The sequence below is a fragment of the Motacilla alba genome, chromosome 1A (assembly GCF_015832195.1).
Source record: "Motacilla alba alba isolate MOTALB_02 chromosome 1A, Motacilla_alba_V1.0_pri, whole genome shotgun sequence".
In the NCBI taxonomy this organism is placed as follows: Eukaryota; Metazoa; Chordata; class Aves; order Passeriformes; family Motacillidae; genus Motacilla; species Motacilla alba.
In genome coordinates, this window is record NC_052031.1 from 7,142,535 (window position 1) to 7,163,894 (window position 21,360).

Consider the following 21,360-nt stretch of genomic DNA (forward strand, 5'->3'; position numbering starts at 1 on the left):
CCTCTGGTTTTATGACTCTTCTTGGCCAGGTTCCCACTTGCTTTAACTGAAGCAAACCCTTTTTCTCCTGCAGGAAACTGCCACTATTGGTGCATTTGAAAGTTTACGGGACGATACACAATGCCTGCATTACAACCAAGTCCAGGATGGAAAAAGGAAGCTTTCCAACATTTCAGAGTGGGAATTATGAAAATTAGAAAGTCTCCTCCCAGTCTCTGGTGTGGTTTGCAGGCAGGAGGTGGGTGGAGAGATGCTGGAGAGGGAGGAAGGGGGTGTGGATCTGCACTTCCATCTAATGGGAGCCCTGAGGTTTGATCCTGCATCCAACACTCCCAGATTTGCAGGGTGTTGGCAGTTCACTTGGGCTTCTACCCTGGAAGTACCTTGGCTGCCAAGTGGGAGCAACAGCACTGGCTGGGTCTTGCAAAGGTCTGCAGAGGATCAATGTCTGCAGAGCCTTGTAATATGTAAAGTCCAATGTATTATAAGGAATAATTTTAAATTGTGGTGTAGGTTTGCCAAACTCCCCTCTTGCAATAGCCTGTTTATCATATTGGCCTTGACAGGTTTTCTTGGATGATGTTTTCAAATATTGGGAACTCCAGGCTCTGCCCTCAGGCAACAGTAACAGCTTTGAAGTCAGCTCTGAGGAAAGGAGAGCCTGTGAAATATTGGCAATTCACTTTTCTTGGTTTTTTTTTTTTGTGAAAATCTGGACCTTTAATGAGGATAAACTTCCTGTAGGGTTTTAGCCTTGATCATCCTCCTTCCCCTGTCTGCAGGTGCATTAAGAGAAGACTGAAAGACAGAAAGTTATTTGATGCCAACCCCATTCAGCTTCCTAAGATGCTCCAAAGCATCATGGATAATATTACAACCCATGCAGGACAGGTCTTGTAGTAAGAGGTGTACTGTGCCTATAGAATTTATAGCAAATGGGTTAATAAAAGCAAGATGTTGGAGAGCTTTTTTGAATTACTATGGAGGACAAAAAGGACAATGACATTTTCCCGTCTGAGTAGAGGCAGTTTCTCACGGATCACATCGGTCAGGGGAGCTCACTGATCTGTGCTCTTCCCCTGAGCATCCCACAGTGCTCTCACCCAGGCAAACCTCAGCATCTTTTACAGATAGATTAAATACAGGCATTTATGCAGAGAAAGTGACATGAGACACATATCTCTTTGAATGCCAGATTAAATCTATCCTGCAAAGAAGGAGGGGCATTTGGAGAGGGTGCAAGTAGAGGATCTGGTTCCTTTTGTACCTCCCTAGCTGCTCTGTTCTCAGGTGAGGTATCTGGCCCTTTATCAAGCCACTGGTGCAATCTCAATCATCTACTCCTGGTGCCCACAGCCTGAACACACTGTTCCAGAATATGGTCATGGATCTGTCCTTCAGAGCATCTTCAGATATTCCTCAGGGTCTCTGGAGACAGATGTCTCCAAAAGAAACAGTGAGCAACAGGACACCCCCTTCACACCCCACCTCCCCAGAAAGACTCAAACAGAATCTTTTAAAAATTGAACAACTGTTTGTGTAGACACAGCCTCAAGGACACAGAGAGTTGGCTGGAGCACAGGGCTCTGCTGCTTGGTACCTGCCCTGTGTCTGCTGGAGTCATGCAGTAGAGTCATGGAATCATTAAGATTGGAAAAGACCTCTAAGATCATCAGGCCTAACTGTTAACCCGGAACCACTGTGCTCACCACAAAACCATGTCCCCAGGTGCCACATCCACAGTCTTTTGAACTCTTCCAGGGATTGTGATTCCCCCATTTCCCTGAGCAGCCTGTTCCAATGCCTGACCAACCTTTCAGTCAGCAAATTTTCCTTTGTATCCAGTCTAAACCTACCGTGGTTCAACTTGGTGGACAATGCTGTTGACAAGTGCAGTATTGCTGCTCTTATGACACACATTTTAGCTTTGGTGGAACTCAGGTGATCTTCTAGTGGTCCACAGCAATAAGGAAGCAGAACTATGTAATACAGATTCATATTTTCTTTGGAGTGGGGTGCAACCCATATGTTTTGCAGTGCATATGCCCCCCTAGGATTCTCCTCCAAGGACAAGCAAGATTCTCACAGCTATGGCAGTGCAGGGCTTCCCGGGCCAAGCCCTAGGCTGATAACTGAAGATTCACAGGGCCATCTGAGCTGGGTGAGCTCAGATGCCTCATCAGGAGCTGCTCCCCAGGACTAAACACGCAGAGCAGACACTGTGCTTCTGTCCTGTAACTGGAAAGGCCAACTCATCCCATGTAAAATTGTCTCTGAAGATATTGGGAGGTGTTGTCACCAGAAGACACACACTACTGTCTTTTCTTTGACTACTGAAGAGTCCTAAAACAGTAATAAAAACTACTACAGTTTCATAATGAACTTGTAGATGCAAGCTGAAAGAAGGTACGATTGGAAGGAAGCTGACATGAGGAACACATTAGTAAAAACACCAATCCCTACCTTTAATCTCTCTTAGCTGAGTTTCTCCAAAACTCATCTCATCCTCCCAACTGATCTGTTGGGAGCTGGCAGGTTGGAAACTCCCTGTGGCAGGAGCTTTTGAGTTAAGGCTGATTTGATTTGCACTTGCCGAGATTTCTGTACTGAACTAAAATAGTAAAACTGTGAGATGGTGCTTGTTCTGCACATAGATCCCCAAAGGGTAGATGCTTACTGCACCAACATTAATTGCAGGTTATCAGTCCTTACCTATTTCACACAGAATCAACCTAATCTGTGTTGATGCAAAGCCTGGAGAGAAAATAGATATCCATGGTCCCACCTCACCAAGATTGGTGGCTTTTATAGCAGGAGTACTGGAAACTAAAATGATTTTCAACCTCAGTTAAGAAACTTGCTCATTTATTTCAAAGCATAAACAACCCTAATTGCACCTTGTAAATATGTTCCAGAAATACAGCTGGATTGTAGAGAGTGTGAGGGTGACTAAATGGCCTCATTTGCAGTCCAGAAGCTTCTCATGTGGTATCTTTGGCAAGTGGAGACAAATTGCACTCCATGTCTATACAATTTGGAGAGTGAAACTTTGGTCCCAAAAAATAAAATAAAAATTAAAGTGTAGGACTCATTCATATTCATTTCCTTGTGGAATGAAAAATCACTATTTATTTGAAGCCATTAGAAATTATTGAGACAATGAGGATAATATAAACTTCTCCAGGAAATAAGCTAAGCTCAGACAGAAAGTTTGGCCATGAGTTTCGAAACGTGTTGGAAATCTCAATCCAGCTTTCTGAATTTGAGTCAGCAAAACAGGAACTGAGTCAGCAAAATAGGAACCTACACAACATATTCCCTCTTGGTCAGAGCAGCCTTTTCCATGATTTCCATCAGACTGGCTGGGGGGGGAGGTCCCTGGTGCTTGTGAGCGTCACTTGAAGTCACTGCTGGTGTTTAAGAGGCTTGTGTTGGTGTCTGGTTTGCACCAAAGAAGTCTTTAGAGTGAAAATGGAAAAGATCTGTGAAGTGTAAATGTGCTGCTCATCCACTGTTTTGTTTTGATTTTTTTTTCCCCAAACACTGTACATTATCTTGACTTAAATGAATGAAAAGACTGAAGAAGTTAAGAAGTGGAAGAAGGCATGTGTTGAACTTTCTACTTGATGCCCTGAAAATGCTGTTAGTTCTGGAAATTGTTGAAGCAACATTCAAGCAATCCCCTGTACAGATCAGGAATTGATAGAAAAGTCTGAAAACTTTCTGTGTCTGGACTTTAAAACCCAGCTGAAGGCACGTCTTATCCAGGGATAAGTCCTGGCTAGAAGATGAGTTAGGACTAGGAGTTTGGTTTGGGACAGGTTGGAGGGTATTTCAACCACCCAAACTGCCACTTTGCATTATCTATCGCTGGCTGACTTTGCAAGAAACTGAGTCTCAGAACCGGAAAGCCCTTCCAGGAACCTTCAGTTTGGGGTGGTAAGTTCTTGCCTTCTGGGCTGCAGGTCACCACCTCGAGGGAAATTAACCTGGTACTGAACCATCACAGCTCCTCTGTGTGATCTTGGGACTGCTGCTGGGAGTGTGATCATGGCATCAGCTGCCTGGAAAAGCCATTTGAGCAGGCTTATTAGCCGAAAGGATCCAGGAACCAGAGGAGTCTTTCCATCCCCTCTGAAGTTTTATAACTGGATTCACATGATTCCCCCCTTCCCTTCACCTGAATCCAAAACATTTGGCTCATTTCTGGCTCCCAGCCTCTGTCCCCAGGCTTGCCCTTGCCCTGTCCCCTGGCCTTTCCATCCCAGGGCTTGGCCAATGTGAAGGCAACAAATGCCAATTTGTAATGAAAAAAAGCTTTTCATTTTCTCATCAAAATAAGAATCTGAAGCACTGGAAATTTCAAAGCAGAACCTCTGCTCGTGAGGTCTCCAGGCCTTGAGAGCGTTCGATAATTCAATTAAGCTCCAACCACTTGAAAGCCAATTTGAGCAGGATCCTGGTTCCAAATTCTTCAGAGCTCACCAGTCACTATCCATTAGCCTCTGCCATGCTCCTACCTCTTGCACTGTTAACCTGCATGCATTTTGGGGGGATGAAGTCTGGCACAGCTCCTGATCCGTTTCACAGAGAAGTCTGTTTAGATTTGTTACACCTTTTAGAAGTGTCACAAAATATTATAACTTCCAGACACCTGAGAGGTGCACTAAGCATTTATCTGTCTAGGTAGAGTTCAAATTAAACCAGTTCCTCCAAAATACTTGTGAACAGGTCAGAAGAGATAAAGCTCAGATGAAGCAGATAAAATTGATGTTTCGGCAGTCACAAGTGATTATATCAGAACATTACATAGGTGACAGCTTTGCTACTTAAGATTAGCCTTTTATTAATTCATTTTTTTGATACAATTATTTGTCTACAGGGACAATGAATAATTTTTTGTCACCTTGAGACTTGAGTAACTTCCAGAAAACAGCTAAGACAACAGGAGTTCCTTGCTTCAAGGTCTTTCTTCTTTCTTTGGCAACTTCTGCACTGAAATATCTACTGTTTGTTTGTTTTCTGTGATATCTGAGTAACTCTGCTGTCACCTCAGCAGTCTATCAGATCAGCAGTGATGCTGTCAAGGTAAGACACCCATCCAAAAAATGTCAGTGCAGGTGCTAAGCAAAGGTCTGCAGGACCTGCACGCCAGTGGAAGAGATTTCAAGTAAATAGCATGAACTGGGAAGATCAGCTTCCCTCGGAGCACTCGCTGAGCCGCAGTGTCAGAGCGAGTGCTCACAGCATCACTCACAGAGTTTGCACCAAGGGTTCCACGGGCCAGGATCACTCCCCTGTGAATGCTGCAAGGTCTGCCTCTTCCACCCCGTTGGACCCTGCCCTCCAGCCCTCGCTGTGAGAGGTTTCTCACCACTCTGCTCTTGAATCCGTGCTGGAAAAATGGTTAGCAGCAAGCTGAATGCTGAATGATGCTTTGTCTACTAGAGAAAGAAAATCAGTAGCTCAGAAATATAAAAGTAATAAAAAATAAAAATAATAGAAAAAATTTGTACAGCAGCAAGACATATTGGAAGTCTTTTGCTGGGTTTGCTTGAAGGCAATCTTCTCTCTAGCCAAAAGCAAAGGTCACCATAAGCTGCAGCGTAGCGTGGGAAAACCTGCCTTGGAGTTGGCCTGCAGAGCAGAAAGACTGACTTTTTTTCAGCCCTGGGTTCTCTCTTCTCAAGAGAAATTTATTTATAGGAGGAATGACGTTTCCTGCTGCATTCTTAACGTGCTTGCAGCTTGGGATAAGAACATGGGAGCTTTGTCTTCTGCCATCTGTTTTCAATGGCAATAAATATCCATTTACGGATTTATCTTTGCCTGGTGTGTTTTAAAGTCATGATATGAGTGAGTGTTCATGGATATCCATTCAGAGAGGAAGTGTCATAGGTGAATAGCAGCCCCAGCTCCATGCTGGTATAGATTTACATTTGTGTAATGGACAGTGGAGCTGTGGCTTGGGGCTTTGGCTGCATTTTAATCTTAAATTATCTTCTTTGGAAGCACAAGAAATAAAAAAGCAATCTGGACTAAATTCCTGCTGAGCTGCAAGCATCCACTGACACAACTGGGCACGAGGCCTTTAATTTACCATAGCTGAGAACTGGGACCTAAAGCTGGGGCACAAACTGCAAAACCCAATTTTAAATGGCTTTTCCAGCCAGACCTCTCCCAGCCTGATTAGTTTCTTACAGCACTTCATTTTGCCTGGAGATGGCCTTCCTTTTTACACAGCCTCTGTAGTGCCAGCCTTTGAGCCTCAAAGGCAGAAAGAGGGCAGACTTATTCCCTTTTAATACAAGAAAGCTGCATGTTTTCTCTGGGCTTTCTAACTCAAAAAAAACAATGCCTTGTGTTTGTGGTGAGAAACATTCCTGTGGATGGAAAATAGCCAGTGATGTCTGGAGAGGAGTAAATTGTGCTCTTCCTTGTGAGTGCCTTGAAGCAGCAGAAAGAGATCTCTGGACGGTGCTGGGCATTTGTTAGACATTAGCAGGACTCTATTCATCTTCCTCTTGCACACATCTGCAGCACATGGATATAATAAACATAGCTGGGAGGCACAAACCGTCTCACATCAATAATGCAAAGGGAGAACGGACTGCATATTTAACATGCTGGGGGAGGAAGACCCAGAGAAGGAAGATCTGGTGGGGAGTGCTCTGTGTTGAGAAATGCTCTGTTAGGGATGGGATTCATGTTTCCTGTTTGTTTGGGTTTTTTTGGTGGTTTTTTTTTGGTGTGTAGGGGGGTTGTCTTCTAACCAAGGTGGATGTGCTGGTTAAAGTAGAGCTGGCTGCAGTGGAAGGAGTTAGTAATTATCAGTCAAAAATGTGTTCAGGGGTCCTCCTTTGCAGCCCCCCACAGTACTTTGACTGCCTTTGCAGTGATCCCAAAGGCAATCCCAAGTGCTGGAGAGGATGAAAACATCTCATGGAGATCAGCATTGAATTAGATGAACCCAACTCATACCTCAGTCCTGACACCAGCTGCTGGTGTGCCCTGTGACACAAAGCACAAAGCTTAATTCTGCCTCAGCTGACATGTCTGGTGGTCGCTCTGTCATACCTACTAATATTTAGCTATGCCCTTTTTCACTTGGACTTGTAAAAGCCTTTGTAAAGCCCTATCTTCTGCCATGCATTGCACAGATCTCTCACATCTCAGTCTTTGCATGTGAAACCTGCTCACTCAGGACTGTATTTTGGGCCCTTTCACTGCTGCTGTGGGATTTTATGGTCTCTGAGCTTAGAAACAGATTTTGGGTAGCTTCAGGACCCCAAGTGCAGAGAATCTGCCCTGCCAGCTCTAGCTGGTGGGGGGCTCCAGGGAGGAAGAACATGATGCATCCTTCAGCCAGGCAGACCACAACCTCATGGGCCAGATGCCTGATGAGGCAGCTCTGTGATGAGGCAGAGAGAAAAGCAGCAAGGACAGAGGCTCAGGACAAGAAAGAAGTGATTGCAAAAATCATCCCATCAAATTCTCTGGCAACTCTTAAAGCAAGGCTCCAGCATTTGCCTGAGAAGTCTAAACTACCTCAACCTTAGGTCAAGAAGTGGGAAGGAGAGAAATAAACTGTGGATGTGAGTGAAAATAAAACAACACAACCCCCCTGACGGTGTCACTTGGGCTGTGTGTGGAGCTGTGAAGTCTGCGCACACTGTTAAGTCTCCTGCAGTGCTGGTCATCCTTATGCAGTTGTTCTTGCTTCCTATATAAACTAACATTCTCCAACACCTTCTGAAGGTGTTTGCCTGCTCTGCCTTGCTCCCTGCCAAAGGGTTATATCCTGGAAACGCCCTGTGAGAGTGCTGCTGGTTTTTACACCTCTCCATCACATGGACCAGGGCTCAGAGCAAAGCGAAGGCTCGGGCAGCTGCTGTCAGGCAGGTCAGTAGGGATAAGGTGTTTCCAGAGGGGATATGTGCATGCATGGATGAGAGTGGTCTCACATTTTCTGCACTGTTATATGTCTCTCAAATAGTGACAGGAAAAGGGGAAATGGTTTTAAATTAAAATAGAAGAGATTTAAATTAGATGTTAGGAAAAAAATATTTACTGTGAGGGTGGTGAGGCACTGGCACAGGTTGCTCAGAGAAGTTGTGGATGCCCACCCCTGGAAGTGTTCAGGGCCAGGTTTCCTGAGAAACCTGATGCAGTGTGGCACCCTACCCCCAGTGGGGGGGTCAGAACGAGAGGATCTTTAAGGTCCCTTCCAACCCAAACATTCCATGGTTTTATGATTTGTCTCTAGACTACTCAGCCTCAGGCACAGTCTGCATAAAACCACGAGCCACTCCAGACAGGGAGGGACCCCCTGTGGCCATCAGCAGCAGAGGATGGTGGCCCTGCACAGCTGAGAGCTCACTCTGGATGAAAAATCATCTGCCACCTTGCAGGAAGCCACCTTGGAAGGGGACACCACACTCTGCCTCCCCACACTCGCAACAGCAGCTGCAAACCACCAGATGCCAACCCCGGTGCAGTGGCAGCAGTGCCAGGCAGGGAACAGGAACAAAATAAAACCTGACCCAAGGCAGGTTAAGACATCAGGGCTGTCTGCCCTGGGCCCCCTCAGAATGAGCATCTTGAGCCACAAAGCCCAAATTTACCAGGAGGGACATTTCTGAATGCTCTCCAAAGCAACAGCCCACAATCAAACAATGGCAGACCAAAGCTGTGTGAGTAATTGATTATCCTTGGTTTGCTTGACGGACTGGAAAGGCAAAGGAAATATTTTTCAGGTTGACACAAAGTTATTCTGCTTTCTCTTCTGCCAAATGGAGGGGAAAGAAAAACAAACAACAAAAAGCCTTTGTGTTTAACCAAAACATTTTTTGAACAGCTTTTAATTTTTGAGATTTTTCTCATATTCCTTAAACAAAACCCAAGGAATTTGTCTAAATGAAATTACACTCTTTTTGAAAGAATAAATGCAGAAAAAAAAAATTGGTTTGAAACATACAAAGCAGATTTTTTTTTTTTTTTTTGAGTGCAACAGACTTGAAGTAAACTCACAGGTGGCTGCAGCTGCAGCCAGACTGCTTTTCAGCAAAACAGAAGCCTGAAGCAAAGGCTTCCCTCTGTCCTGGGTTAAAGGACCAACTCTGGGCTTGTAGAGCTTCTACACTTGCCACCAGTGAGTGCAGCACCCCTTGCCCACCCGTGGGGCACTCAACCCAAAACCCCTGTGGGCAGGAATGAGCACAGGGTGCCTGTTCCTTTGAGCTGACCACTGTTTTGGGGATATCAGTAGTGACAAGCTGGGCTGTGAGTGTGTGTGCAAGGTGTCCCTGTCCCCTGGGGGGCTGTGCTGCCCCTGCCAGCTCTCAGAGGCAGCTCAGCAGGCAAAGGCAGCCTGAAAGCACCTGGTGTGTGCCAGATGTGCCCTCAGTGTGTGCTCTCTGGGTGTCCAGCACACTCTGAGCCGAGCCCCTGTCCCAGCTGCTGCTCCTTTGCCAGCCCATCAGTCTCCAAAGTGTCAGGACCCCCTGCTTCCCTGGGCACTGCTGCTGGGTGATGTGCTTCCAACTAATCAATGGCACTACTGCAGCTTTCCTGGGATCCCCTGCTACTCCTGCTGCAGCATGAAAGCAGCAGCCTTGCCTTGGCTGTCCAGGGACAGCCCTGCGGTGTCACCTCAGCTGGCACCAATTGGAGGGACCCTGTGCACTGCAGAGCCCTCACTGCCACCGGTGCTCACTGAATAGCTCAGCTGGGACAGACACTGGTGGGCATCTGCATCTCTGCTCACTTGCACAGAGCCCTTCCACACCACCCTGAGCTTTCCTCTGGTGTTCATTTTACATTATTTATTATTATTATTATTATTATTATTATTATTATTATTATTATTATTATTATTATTAATTTGCTCCCCACTGCTACAGGTCAGTGTTGCCATATGCCATCATGCTCACTCGGTGAATACTGAATATTTGAAACTACTTTTTTTTCAGAAATTATTACCCCATCTATTGCCACAGAGTCTCTAACTAGTTACATTTGTTGTAGGCTATCTAACAGTTCCTTCTGGCACCAATTTCCACTCTAAGTTGACACACAGCCCCTGACAAGTATTAATTCCCATTCATCAGCTCACAGGTCCCACCAACAGTAATTCCTACCACGGCACACACCAGTGTTAATTTCTTCACACCATGACATAATCCCTGTTAGCTCTGACTACTAACAGGGCAGACAACTGCTATCAAATGGTACCCTCCTCATCCTCTGGGCATGCATTCAGGACAAAGAAATCATGGCTTACCCTTTCCACACTGCGTCTCCTCAGTGATCCATATGGTATTTTGAATAAAAGTCTTCGGGTCCTACCCGGAGTCACAGCTGTCTGTACTACCATAGTGCAGAGCTAACTCGTGTGTGTGTGTGTGAGAGAGAGAGAGTTCACAGCACACGCAGCCTTCCCTCGAAATAACTTACAGTCTCATCTAGATTTCCCAACTATCAAATAGCTGAGTGGGTTTTCACATCAGACCATGTGAGTCAAGACGCGGCTTGTTTGAAAGAAGGAGGGGGAAATGGGAAAAAAAAATAAAAAAAAGGAAACCCCAAGCCTTGTAACCTTAACAACATGCTTCAAGCAGCATATCTTTAGCTTCCTTCTGTTTCTCAGTGTGGTTTGCTCAGCAGGATTGCTGTGCCATAGAGGTGGAAGAATTAAGCTTCTGGGGAGAATGTTCCAAAAACGTCAAGCCCGCTTCTTGTTGCTACAGATGGTAACCAGGTCAGTTGTCTAATCAAAGCTCTATCTGAGTTATTGTACGTTTTGCCATGTGACTGCAGACCCCTCTGGTTTGCTGTACAGTAGATCACATGTTCACCTTAAAAAGAATATCTGGTGTATCACCATCTGGTGCAGAGATTACTGTTAATTCCTGGGTTCAGACAGTCCTCCCTCCTAGATCCTGGAAAGCACAGAGCCAGAGCAGAGGGCTCAGGCAGCTCCTCTGGGCTGCTCAGATGAACTGAGGGCTCACAGATCCAGGCTCTGTGTGGCACAGAGCAGCACATGCATGGGGACAGAGAACAGGCAGTACCACTCACATCTACGTCACTGGCAGCCTGATGGGTGATGCCTGCAGCTTCTGTGTGTACTCATTCACAAAAATAATCATGTTGCAGCCTGTGATTGTGAAGTGTTACTTTCACAAAGTCACTCTCAATGTCTACTTCTTTCTTTTTCTCTTATAAAACCACTTTAGAGGCTAGAAAACTTTGAAACTTTATTTACCCTCTAAATTGTACACACATGCTTTGGAAAGGGGAGAAATACTTCCCCTTCCCACAGATTTTCTATAAGACCAGGAGTTGTCCTAAAGCAGCCAGGTATGATGCTGTGCTTTTATAGGAAAGTGTTTTGGGTGTTGTGTTCATTTCCATACTCTGTTAGAGGTATTGGTTCACATGCTGTTTAGAGTTATTGTGGGCAAAGTGGGAGCTTCTCAACCCAGCAATTCCTTAGTGGTACTCTGAATTTGCCCAGTAAAATGGAAAAGATGTTGGCCCATGTCCTTTTCCTTGAAGCAGTCTAGCTGGGAGAGCAAAAATCTGCTGAGTTGGGAGAGCCAATCCTTTCCTCCATGTATTGTTCTCATTTTAATGCAAAACTAAAAATAGTTTGTTTTGATCCAAGTCCAAAAGCTGGGATGAAGGTGTTAGGGACATGACATTAAAGCAACCATTTCAAATAAAAAAAAAGAGAAACTCTATCTGCTGAGCATATGTACATGCATTAAAAGCAGTCAAAGAAAAAAAAACCCAAAACTGCAGCTTGATGTGGGAAACTCTAAATATTAAAACAATTGGCCTTTGTTCATAATGAGTTCCATATGTCTCTTGCCAAAGAGAGTGAAAGAGACAGGAAAAGATAGAAATATCTTAAGCATGACTGACTTATATAGGTTCTTTATGTGGAATAGGTGTACAGTTGGGGTCTTTGCTTCTTGCAGGTTTTTTTAATGATAGTTAGTGCCCCCCCTGCTAACTCACAGCCTGCCTACCTCGTCAAGCACGAAGTGGCTGGTATTTCCCACGGGGAGCCATCAGCAGAGCCCCTGGGGACTGACTGCTGGAGAAAGAGGGCAAAGGTGGTAGCAATTAGCCTAGCTGGGAGCTTTTCCTGAATAAAAGCTGAGTCATGCCAGAGTCAGGACCTCGGGGATGAGTGTTTCATACAAGAGCAGAGCAGCAAAGGTGTCCCTGTTCACCCGATCCAGCCCTGGGTGGATCTCCTGCCCACACCAGCCCTCTTCCCCAGGAGCTCTCACACTCCTGCAAGCATGTTCTCCTTCCTGCAGGTCCAGCTCATGGAAATAACAGCTCTGTAGACAGAAATTTATCCACTAGAGGGGACAAAGAGCCACTAGACACATGGAGATTTGTCTGTAAGCCATCAGGCTCCGGGACCAGGCACAGACAGTCCAGTGGGACCAGCATGAAACACCACACTGATATTCTCCACAGGGGAAAGGGAAGCATTCATTCAGTCATTTCCACAAACCTCAAGTGCTTTTGCCTAGATTTTTAGGTCTTGCCAATGAAATGCAAATCTGTGTATTGCTCAAGGCAGCTGAATGGTAATAAAAATACTCTTCTTTACAGGAAGCATCTCGCACACGTGAAAAGTAGAAGAAATCCCTCAGTTTTCATGTTAGTGGAACCAATTCCAATAAGATCCCCATATATCCCACTGGGCCTGACTCCTTGCTCCCTCACTATGCTGCACCCCAGGCACAACACTGTGGGTGCCCTCCATGAAAAACTGGAGACCTGGACCCACTATGACACTTTCTTCTGTTTCATTCCTCATTTCCCAGGTGGTATGAGCCTGGAAAAAGGAAGCCAAAACACAATCATCAGGACTGTGGAAACCATCCAGGAGGATGAGAGCTTTGCTTTACATTTTTTGTTCAAAGCATATTGGTAGGCAACTGTATAGGGCAGTCTGCTAGAATCCATTTGATAGGTTGCACAAAGGTAGTAATGTAAAACATGCTCCCATGAGGGTCTTTCTGGTTGTTCCCAGAGGATGAGTTTGGGTGTCTGTGGCAGGCATAAGCAGATCCAAGGGCACTCCAGCCTATGGAGACACCCCCTTCCCATTCAGGTGGCTGCAGATGCAGACTGAGAGGACCAAGCTCATCACTGAGTCTTCATGTAACTGCACAGTCTGCAGAGACCATCTCCAACTGAACAGCACAGCAGGAAATCAATCCCCAAATATTCTAAGGGAGCATCCTGACCTTGCCTCCACAGACCCTCAGAAGGGAAACACTGTATTTACTAACTGCTGAAAGACAAGGCTCTTTAAAGCAGTGGATGCTTTTCAGTGCTAATTGCAGGCTGCCAGGAACAGTGGTTTGTGGTAACAATGCATCAGAGGAAAGTATATCCAATGGATTGCTATTTGGACTAGATTTTTTTTGGGGTCTTTAATGAAAAGGAGAGAGGAACCATTTACTGCTGCAAAGTGTGTCTTATATTTGCAACACAGGAGTCAAATTTCAAGTCAGGGTACTCCCGGAGGAGATCAATGAATGGAAACCAGTGACAGCAGTGGCACAGACTGAAATGCAGTGAGTGGTATCCATCAGATCTATCAATATGACATTGTATTGTAAAATTGAAAAGTTACACAGTACAGAAAAATCCACTTAAGTTCAGTATTCCATGAAGACACAAGTATGGCAACAGATTGAGGGGAAAATAAGGATAATTTGCAGCTCCTGGCAGTATTTTCCACCCTGGACGATATCTATGGTTTGTCAGTAGCAAAGCCAAATTCTTCCCTGGAGCCCTGATAGGGAAACCACTTCTATTTGAGCTCTTTAGCAGCTCCTATTAATCTTTGTGGGATTTCTTACTTCCCTCTGTAAGCAATCCTCCCCAGCTATTCTGTTGGAAAGACGAGGAGAACTGAGCTTCCCCAGAGCTTTGGGGCTGCAAACCCTACAGTGACTTAGCTTACATTTTATTGCACTCAGAATCAGTCTGCAAAGGAAATTGCCTTGTTGGGAGTGAAAGATGTGCAGAGGTTGTCATTGCAAATCCAGCTTGCCTTTGATTTAAAAAAAACCTAAACAATTTTCCAGTCTTACATGGTGTTTTACAGAGAAATGTTATGATCACTCTAGCCTGGGGAGGGATGTGGGAAAACACACTGGGTGCAGCTCCATTCCCATGTGAGTCCTTTCCATCAGGGCTGGCAATAACCCAGCAGCTTGCAGGGGTGAATGAGAGAGAGAGGCTCTTTGTGGTCCCCAGCCACAGAAAGCCTAGGGGCTTCCCCTGTGTGTGGCAGGGCTGTGTCACATCAGGGGCCACCTGCCCCATCCTGCCCCTGTCTGCTCTGGGCAAGCAGTGCATGGGAGTGCCTTTGCTGGGTGCAACGATGCAGGCTGAATATGAAGGTCAGCCCCACACTGGAGCAGGGATTTGTGCTTTGTTTCACTCTGTTTTGTCTGGGTCATGCAGTGATCAGGGTGGTGTTGGACTGCACATGCAGCATGTCCATCACTTGTACCAACAAAGGCCGTGGGGAGTTTGGGCTCCTGTCACAAATTTACATCGTGCTGCAGCACAGCTGTTTAACCACCTGCAGTTCACAGATATGTTAGTGGGTCTGACTAGCATAAGCCTAATCAGAAATCCAGAACCAAGCCCTTCTGGACTCATATCTGATGCACATTGCTGTAGGCTGACACAGAATGTTATATCAGGTGGTCCTAAATGTCCTCATTCACTGCCATTCCAGCATAAATGTCTGCATGGTTGCTCATCAGCTGCTTTGTGTACCTCAGCCTTGGGTGTTCATGGGGCATGGCTGCCAGAGGAGAGCGTGAAGCCCGGGATGTCACCTGCTGAGCCTGCACCCAGCCAAGCACTCAGACCCACCAGCTGCTCTGTCCACCAAGCCAGCAAGTTCTTGGCTCAGCCCTCACTGAAAATCATGACACAGGTGTAGACACCCCAGGAAATATCTTCAGGAAAGAGGACAGAGCAACCTACACCTCTCCTCTTTCCCTCCTGCCACCAGGCAGGCTGTCCCAGAGCTGCCTCCATCCCACCTCCAGCTCTCCTCTGCACTTCTGACCTCTCTGTGCTCCTGGCTGGGGAAGGTGGTCCAGTCCTTGAGCACCCAGGCAGGTGGGCTCCTGGAAAACCCTGTCCAGAAGAACAGCAGCAGATAGCAAGCAGGGCCTCTGCTATTGGAAGGACATTTCCCTGGGGTTTTAGTGTGCTGGCAGGTCAGTTCTTTTCCCACATAACTCACAGAGACAGTAATTAATTGGGGGAGGGAGCTCGCCTGACCCCACTGCCCTGGAGACACGCCCCTGTAAACATCGTGGAGGGATTGAAGGGGCCACCTCTGACTTCCAGGGCTAATATAAACAAAGGAGGAGATATTTGGCAACAATAGCACATTCCCACATGGAGGCTGCGCAGCAGAGGCGGGTGTGATGCACACACGAGCAGGCATGCTCTTAGCTGGGGGATGACCACACAGTATTTCTGCTGGGGGTCTGGTCTAAAACCTTTGCAAAACCTGGGGACTGCAATGAATGTGTGAATACTAGGTGCATCTCAGGATCAAATCTTAAAACGTGAGCAGGCTGTTCCTGTGGAGTGCTCAGCACTGCTGATCTGCTTCAATTCCTGAAGAAACAGGGGTGTGCTCAGCACGGCATGGAAGGTACTCAGCCTTGAGCTTGATTTAAGCCTTAAACAGGATATGTGACATATGGACTATGTCAAACACTGTGAAGATAAATGCTTCTTTGTTCTGTGCAATTTTCTCTCTTTTAAAACTTCATCCCTGTTACACTGCTTTGATTAATCTTAATATATTGTGGGAAAGCATATGTGTCTGTGTAAGGGAAGGAGAGAGTTATGTTGCCCCAAGAGAAAGCCACATGAATAGCAGAGAGACCAACAAGTCCCTAAAGAAAGGAGGGAAGTAGAAGACCCCTGAGAGATGTTACAAGGGGATTTTTTTAAGCTTTGCCAGACTGGGTAAACAGCTCCTCAGGCAAATTATGTTTTGTAGCTGAGGTCTAGCAGGCATGGAATAATGATGACTTTTCTCCAAGTGAGGAGAAAACTGCATCAAGCTGAAAGAGGAGCTGCTAACATTGGCAAAATACAAACCCAGCTGGGTTGTGTTTTGTGTGTATTTTCTGGACAGATGAAGAAATGTGAAAAGTTTGACTCCCTGGATCTTCAGTCTTGGAATCCTGGAGTCTCTCCCTGTAATCCCTATCTGTTCATACAACAGCCTACCCCAGTTGCAGGACACACCTGAAGTGGCATTTACCTCTCCTAACTTTGGTCCCTTTATGTGAGCTTGTCACTTGGACACCTTTTGTCATAGCTGGACGGAAATGGGCACTTGCAAGATTTGAGACACAGATCTGCTTTAGCTGCTTATTTTACTGGGAGTTGAATGGAACCTGAAAGTGTCAGTATCTCCCCATCAATTATGAAACAAACATGACAACTGGCCACTCTTTGTCTGCCTTGCCAGTTCTCAGAGGCTCTCCTCTGTCTCTCGGTAGCTTTATTTAATTACCTTGTGTTTGCAAACATCCCTTTTGGCACTCACAATCCCAGCTCTTCGTTCTCACTGTCTCATGTCTGCGTGTTGTTCAGCATGGTTGGTCAAGCCTAGGCTGCTCCACAGAGCTCTTCTGTTCCACAAAAGCTCTCTGAGGATCAGCAGCACAACCTGACTCTGATGGGAGTGAGATGGGAGTTCTCTGCAGCTGATGGCACCACGTGCAGGGTGGCAGCACAGCACTACAGCTTTTCCTCTGCTCCAGGACTGTCCATGGCAGCTGGATTCCTAGGCTGGGCTCAAAAAATAGCTCAACAAACTCATAAAAGAACATCTACTGTGGGCTGCTAAATTTGAAAGTGCTACTTCTGGGTCATGAAACCCTTGAGAACAAGGAACTGGTTGTTGGAAGGTAGCTGTGGGGATTGTGGTTATGCACTTACTTCTTTTAGAGCTGTCTGTAGGGACCTGATGTTATCTGCTGCTCAAGACATGATGCTGGACTACATCATTCACTGGGAAAACCTGATGTGATTATTTTTCATTTCTCAGTTTCAGAAGTGTCTAAACAAGACCTGAGGCAAGCTGCCTAATTAGATCTCTTCAATGGCACAATCCTGCTAAGCAACCTCAGCTTTTACTGCAGGTCAAGGGGCCTGATTCTGCTTCTCTTCTCTGCACTGCCATAACTCATGCTGACTCCTGTGGTGGAGGGTGAAGCTTTAAATCTCCTGCAAACTGGAAACTGAGGAAAAACGGGGAGATGCTGTAGTTGCCAGAGAGAAAGTCATTAGGAGCTGCTTCAAAGAACCAATTTCTCAGATAAATAAACACATGGAAATACCCATTATATTGCAGGTTAGCACCCACACTTCTGCATTATGTATGATTTGTGACTGCTCTGGGTACAAACTTGCTTCTTGCTCTTCGATTAGCAAGCCCTGGCAGCCTGGCAAAGCCACACAATTTATTGCTGCTGTAGAGGTTAATGGATCACTTTACATGTTGATAATGTCTTATTATTACAATGGTTATTAAGAAAAATGTGAGGCAGACATCAGGAGTCGATAGCAACTGCAAGAATGTTTGTTTGATTACTGCAGAGAGGAGAACTGCTGCATGCAGGGCTCATGGTGCAAATGGTGGATGAGTTCATCACAACCATCATCCTGCACACCTCCTGCCTCCAGAGTGTCCTCAGTCCCAGCTATGAGGATGGCCACTGTTTACTAGTGTTGATGGCATGAGAAAACAGGAAGGTTAATGGTATAATTGCCCAAGGAATGGACAATTTTCACAGCTATCTTTGCCAGAGCATGCTAGGACTAGATCCAAAGTCACACTTCATCCTTGGCATCAGAGATCGGTGACACACTGATAGTTGGATTATTCTGCAATAATGTGCAGTTTTATACTCTGGAGGGAACAAATCACCAAACTGAGCTTCTGGAAGTTGTATGTCTACTCCTTTCTAAGTGGAAAGATGGAGGAGGAGGCTGCTTAAATGGCTCCATGTCCCTCTGTCTCAGCTTCTCTCTCTGTAACATTAAAAATTATCAGTGCTGATTTTATTGTTGTTTCACTATTACTAATAAAGAGCCAGGTCAACTAAATGCCCCTCTCTTCACAGCTTTGTTAAGAGCTGGAGTCTTGGGTATCAGTAGCCACCACTCCAAGTCCTTACTGGGACATGATGGCCTTGTGCACCTCATAGTGCTACCCCCATTGCCAAAGTCCACCAGGGAGCTCTGTGTCCTGTGGTGCCACTGGCCAAGAGACTTGACTGTCATTTCAGACCCTTCAGTCTTAGCCTTTGAGTCCCTCTCTTTCAAATATCCAGCTGTAGATCTGCCTGGACACAGGGATTTGACTCCCACCTTAATTCCATTTCATCCCAGGTTATTTCTTCTGACTGAGTTTCATACTCTCGCTGTCTTGGTGTCAGCTCTGCCAGAACCTGACAACATGGGGAGGGAGAAGAGCAGCTCTTTCTCTGGGTGACGGAGGAAGCTGGAGCACGGCAAATCTGGATTGCTACATCCACCCAGGGCAAAGCAATCACAGCCCCTCCCCATGCCAGAAAGCCCTCACAAATGTAATTTCTTAAGACACTCTCATATATATACACGTGTAGGCTATATATGTAGATATAGATATTTAAAATATATTTTAAATATTTTTATATATACATATATAGATATATATCCATATACATGTTAGCATATATTTTTCTGTGGAGTGTGGTGAGAAGAAGCCTGAGGAGCCAGCTGTGAAAATAAATGTTTGCAGGAATGTAGAAGGAGCCATGGAGTGTACTGTGGATATGATAGGATGTGTTTAGATGGGCTCTAAGATCCCGGGAACCATCGGAGAAAAATTGCCTGTCATCTTCCAGGTGATACCTGGAGTGGGCCAGCACACCGGGTTCCTGGTTTAAAGACTTCATCTGAAGGGTTTTTCCTCCCCTGGGATATCCACTACAGCTCCATCATGTCTATCCACAGTTTCCTTTTGATGCCAACTGATGTTTGACTACTTCAGGTTCACTTTCCTAACAGGATTATTATCCCTCAGCCTGTTTGCTTGAAAGTCTGTTTATAGCAGGTCTAAAGCCACATCCACAATGCAAGGAAAAGCATCCCTCAGTGGGGCAAGCTCCACAACCCTTTCTCACTTTCAACCCTTTCAGACATCCCATGCAAAGTGCTCCATGCATGCTGGGCACGGTATACCCTGGAGGTTTGCTCTGCCTGTGCCTAAGGCAAGGCCTGGAAGGCAGCCATGTTGATCCTGAGGATTCCCTCAAAGGTCTCATTCACAGACTGCTCAAGAATGCTTAGTGTCTCCAGAGGCAAGGAGGGTTTAGCTCAGGGATGCCTTTCGCAAGCTATGAAACCAGGATTCAGAGCCTGCATTTCATATCCAGGCTCCCTTTTCCCTGCAGCACACCCGAGGGACCTGCTGAGCTTGTCCCTGCACTGTCCCCTGCTTTGGTCCCTGTCTCCCTGTCCAGCTTTCTCCAGGCAGCCAAGCCCCAGCTCATCGAGCAGCTGGGTAGCAGCCCGCCGGTGATGACAGCTAATTATGAAATGTCATGTCAGAGGCTTCCCTTTTATCTCATTTCATCCAGCCCAGCAAAGCTCTCCAGTGCCCTTTGGAAACAGGGGAAGGAAGTGTCAGAGCAGCACCAGCTGCTTCTCTGATAGTGGGATGACAACGTGGCCAGAACATCGTGTCCTGGAAGGAAGTGGCAGCTCGTGCCATGTAGATGCAAATCTCTGGTCTCCACAAAAAGAAAGAAAAAATGTTTTAAAAAGTGTTCTTATGTAATACTAGCTTTCTAGAGGAAATGCTTAACACATTTGCTGGCGAGGCTTGCCATCATCCCTGCAAAACAGCTAAATTCACTCCAGGTGAGTTCCTGTAGGTGAATTTAGCTAAAAAGCTTGTCCAGAGAAAAACTGGCCCGATCCTATAGTTTTTCTTCAGTCTGCATTACTGCAGAAGCCAAATTACATCAAGGTGTGTTAGTCTGAGCTGAGCTATGTCTCAGTTTTCGTTAGAAACTGGTGGTTGCTTCTCATTTGTTGTCTGCTATAACCTTTTACACTGTGACAAAATGGGCTTGATAGTTTAGTACAAGCTATTAAAGTGAGCTTTGTCAGGGTCCACTGATCCGGGAATGGGTTACTACCCCTAAGGTCCAAGAAGCATTAAAACTAACTTTCTTTGGAAGGAAAAAAAGGTAACTCAAGGCTCCATAGACCACAATTTCCCAATTTTGTAAGTAATCACCTGGTTTGAAACAGTGGAGGGCACCGAAGAATTGGAAGAGGAGCATTACGGTGACAGATGGCTTCGCTCTTTCAGCAATAAACCTGACACAGATGAAGATGCATGGCATGGAGCAGACTTTAAGATCATTCCCAGGAGGGTCCTGTTCCCTCGCAGTCTGCCCACAGCCCATCCAGCCTGACCAGTCTGGCCCCATGCTTCTCACCAAAATATCCATCTTGCTGCAGCAAAACACTCAGAAGTGGATCAGTGACCTTGGACAAATCTGGCTGCTAGAATGCTCTGTAACAGCCAGAGCCTGACGTTTTGCCCTTCCTTCATATTGAGTTTTATATTTACTTTTCCTATCCAGTATATCCAGAGGTTATTTTTAGCATTGCTCAATGAATAGATGGTTTAAGATCAAACACAGCAGCAAGGCAAGGTGATGTGTGAGTAAAGCCTGAAAACTGTGGTTGATAGTGGTGATTCTGCATGTGGCATTTGATCTAGATTATCTGAAATTCTTCTTGCCTTAATTCCTAGGTAGAACTTAGAAAAGCCCAGCTAGCTGCAAACATAGTTGCTCATAAGGGAAAACCTTTTTCCTTGATTTGCATAGAGGCCAGATTGGATTCCCAGCCCTGAGGTGAGATGTGCAGTCTGGACACGCTGCCCCTGGGTCACACAGCCCCAGGCTCTGCAGAGCACTCAGCTGTGACGCTGCTGCAGTGTGCCCTGCACAATGCTGCTCACACACCCCAGCTCCTCCAGACCCAGCTGTGCCCAGGGGTGGCACAGCTTGGCACTGCACAGACATGTCCCTGCATCACAATTTCAGCTGTGACTGCACTGTCCCAGCTGGGGATGTTTCACTTGGTTTCTTGAACTACAAATTTGAGAGACCAGTTCAAAACACAACCTGAGAAGAGCTCCATTGGTTTCACAAACTGAGGTCACCTGCACCTCCAGAGAATTTGGCCCACATTTCATTTGGC

The 21,360-nt window shown here is 45.9% G+C and overlaps 1 protein-coding gene across 7 annotated transcripts in view; it reads right to left on the reverse strand.

The window, feature by feature from the left end:
- Window positions 1-21,360, reverse strand: part of FRMD4A (FERM domain containing 4A) — a 357,044-nt gene that overhangs the window by 185,505 nt on the left and 150,179 nt on the right. Inside the window, exon 1 of one of the 7 annotated variants that reach the window (XM_038154021.1) lies at window positions 10,283-11,879. The exons of 5 other annotated variants lie outside the window; for them this stretch is intronic. In XM_038154021.1, the coding sequence (XP_038009949.1) occupies window positions 10,283-10,375 (93 nt within the window). In that variant the 5' untranslated portion in view covers window positions 10,376-11,879. Of the gene's footprint in view, window positions 1-10,282; window positions 11,880-21,360 lie in introns of those variants that run through there. One more of the 7 variants, XM_038154019.1, reaches the window with a different exon arrangement.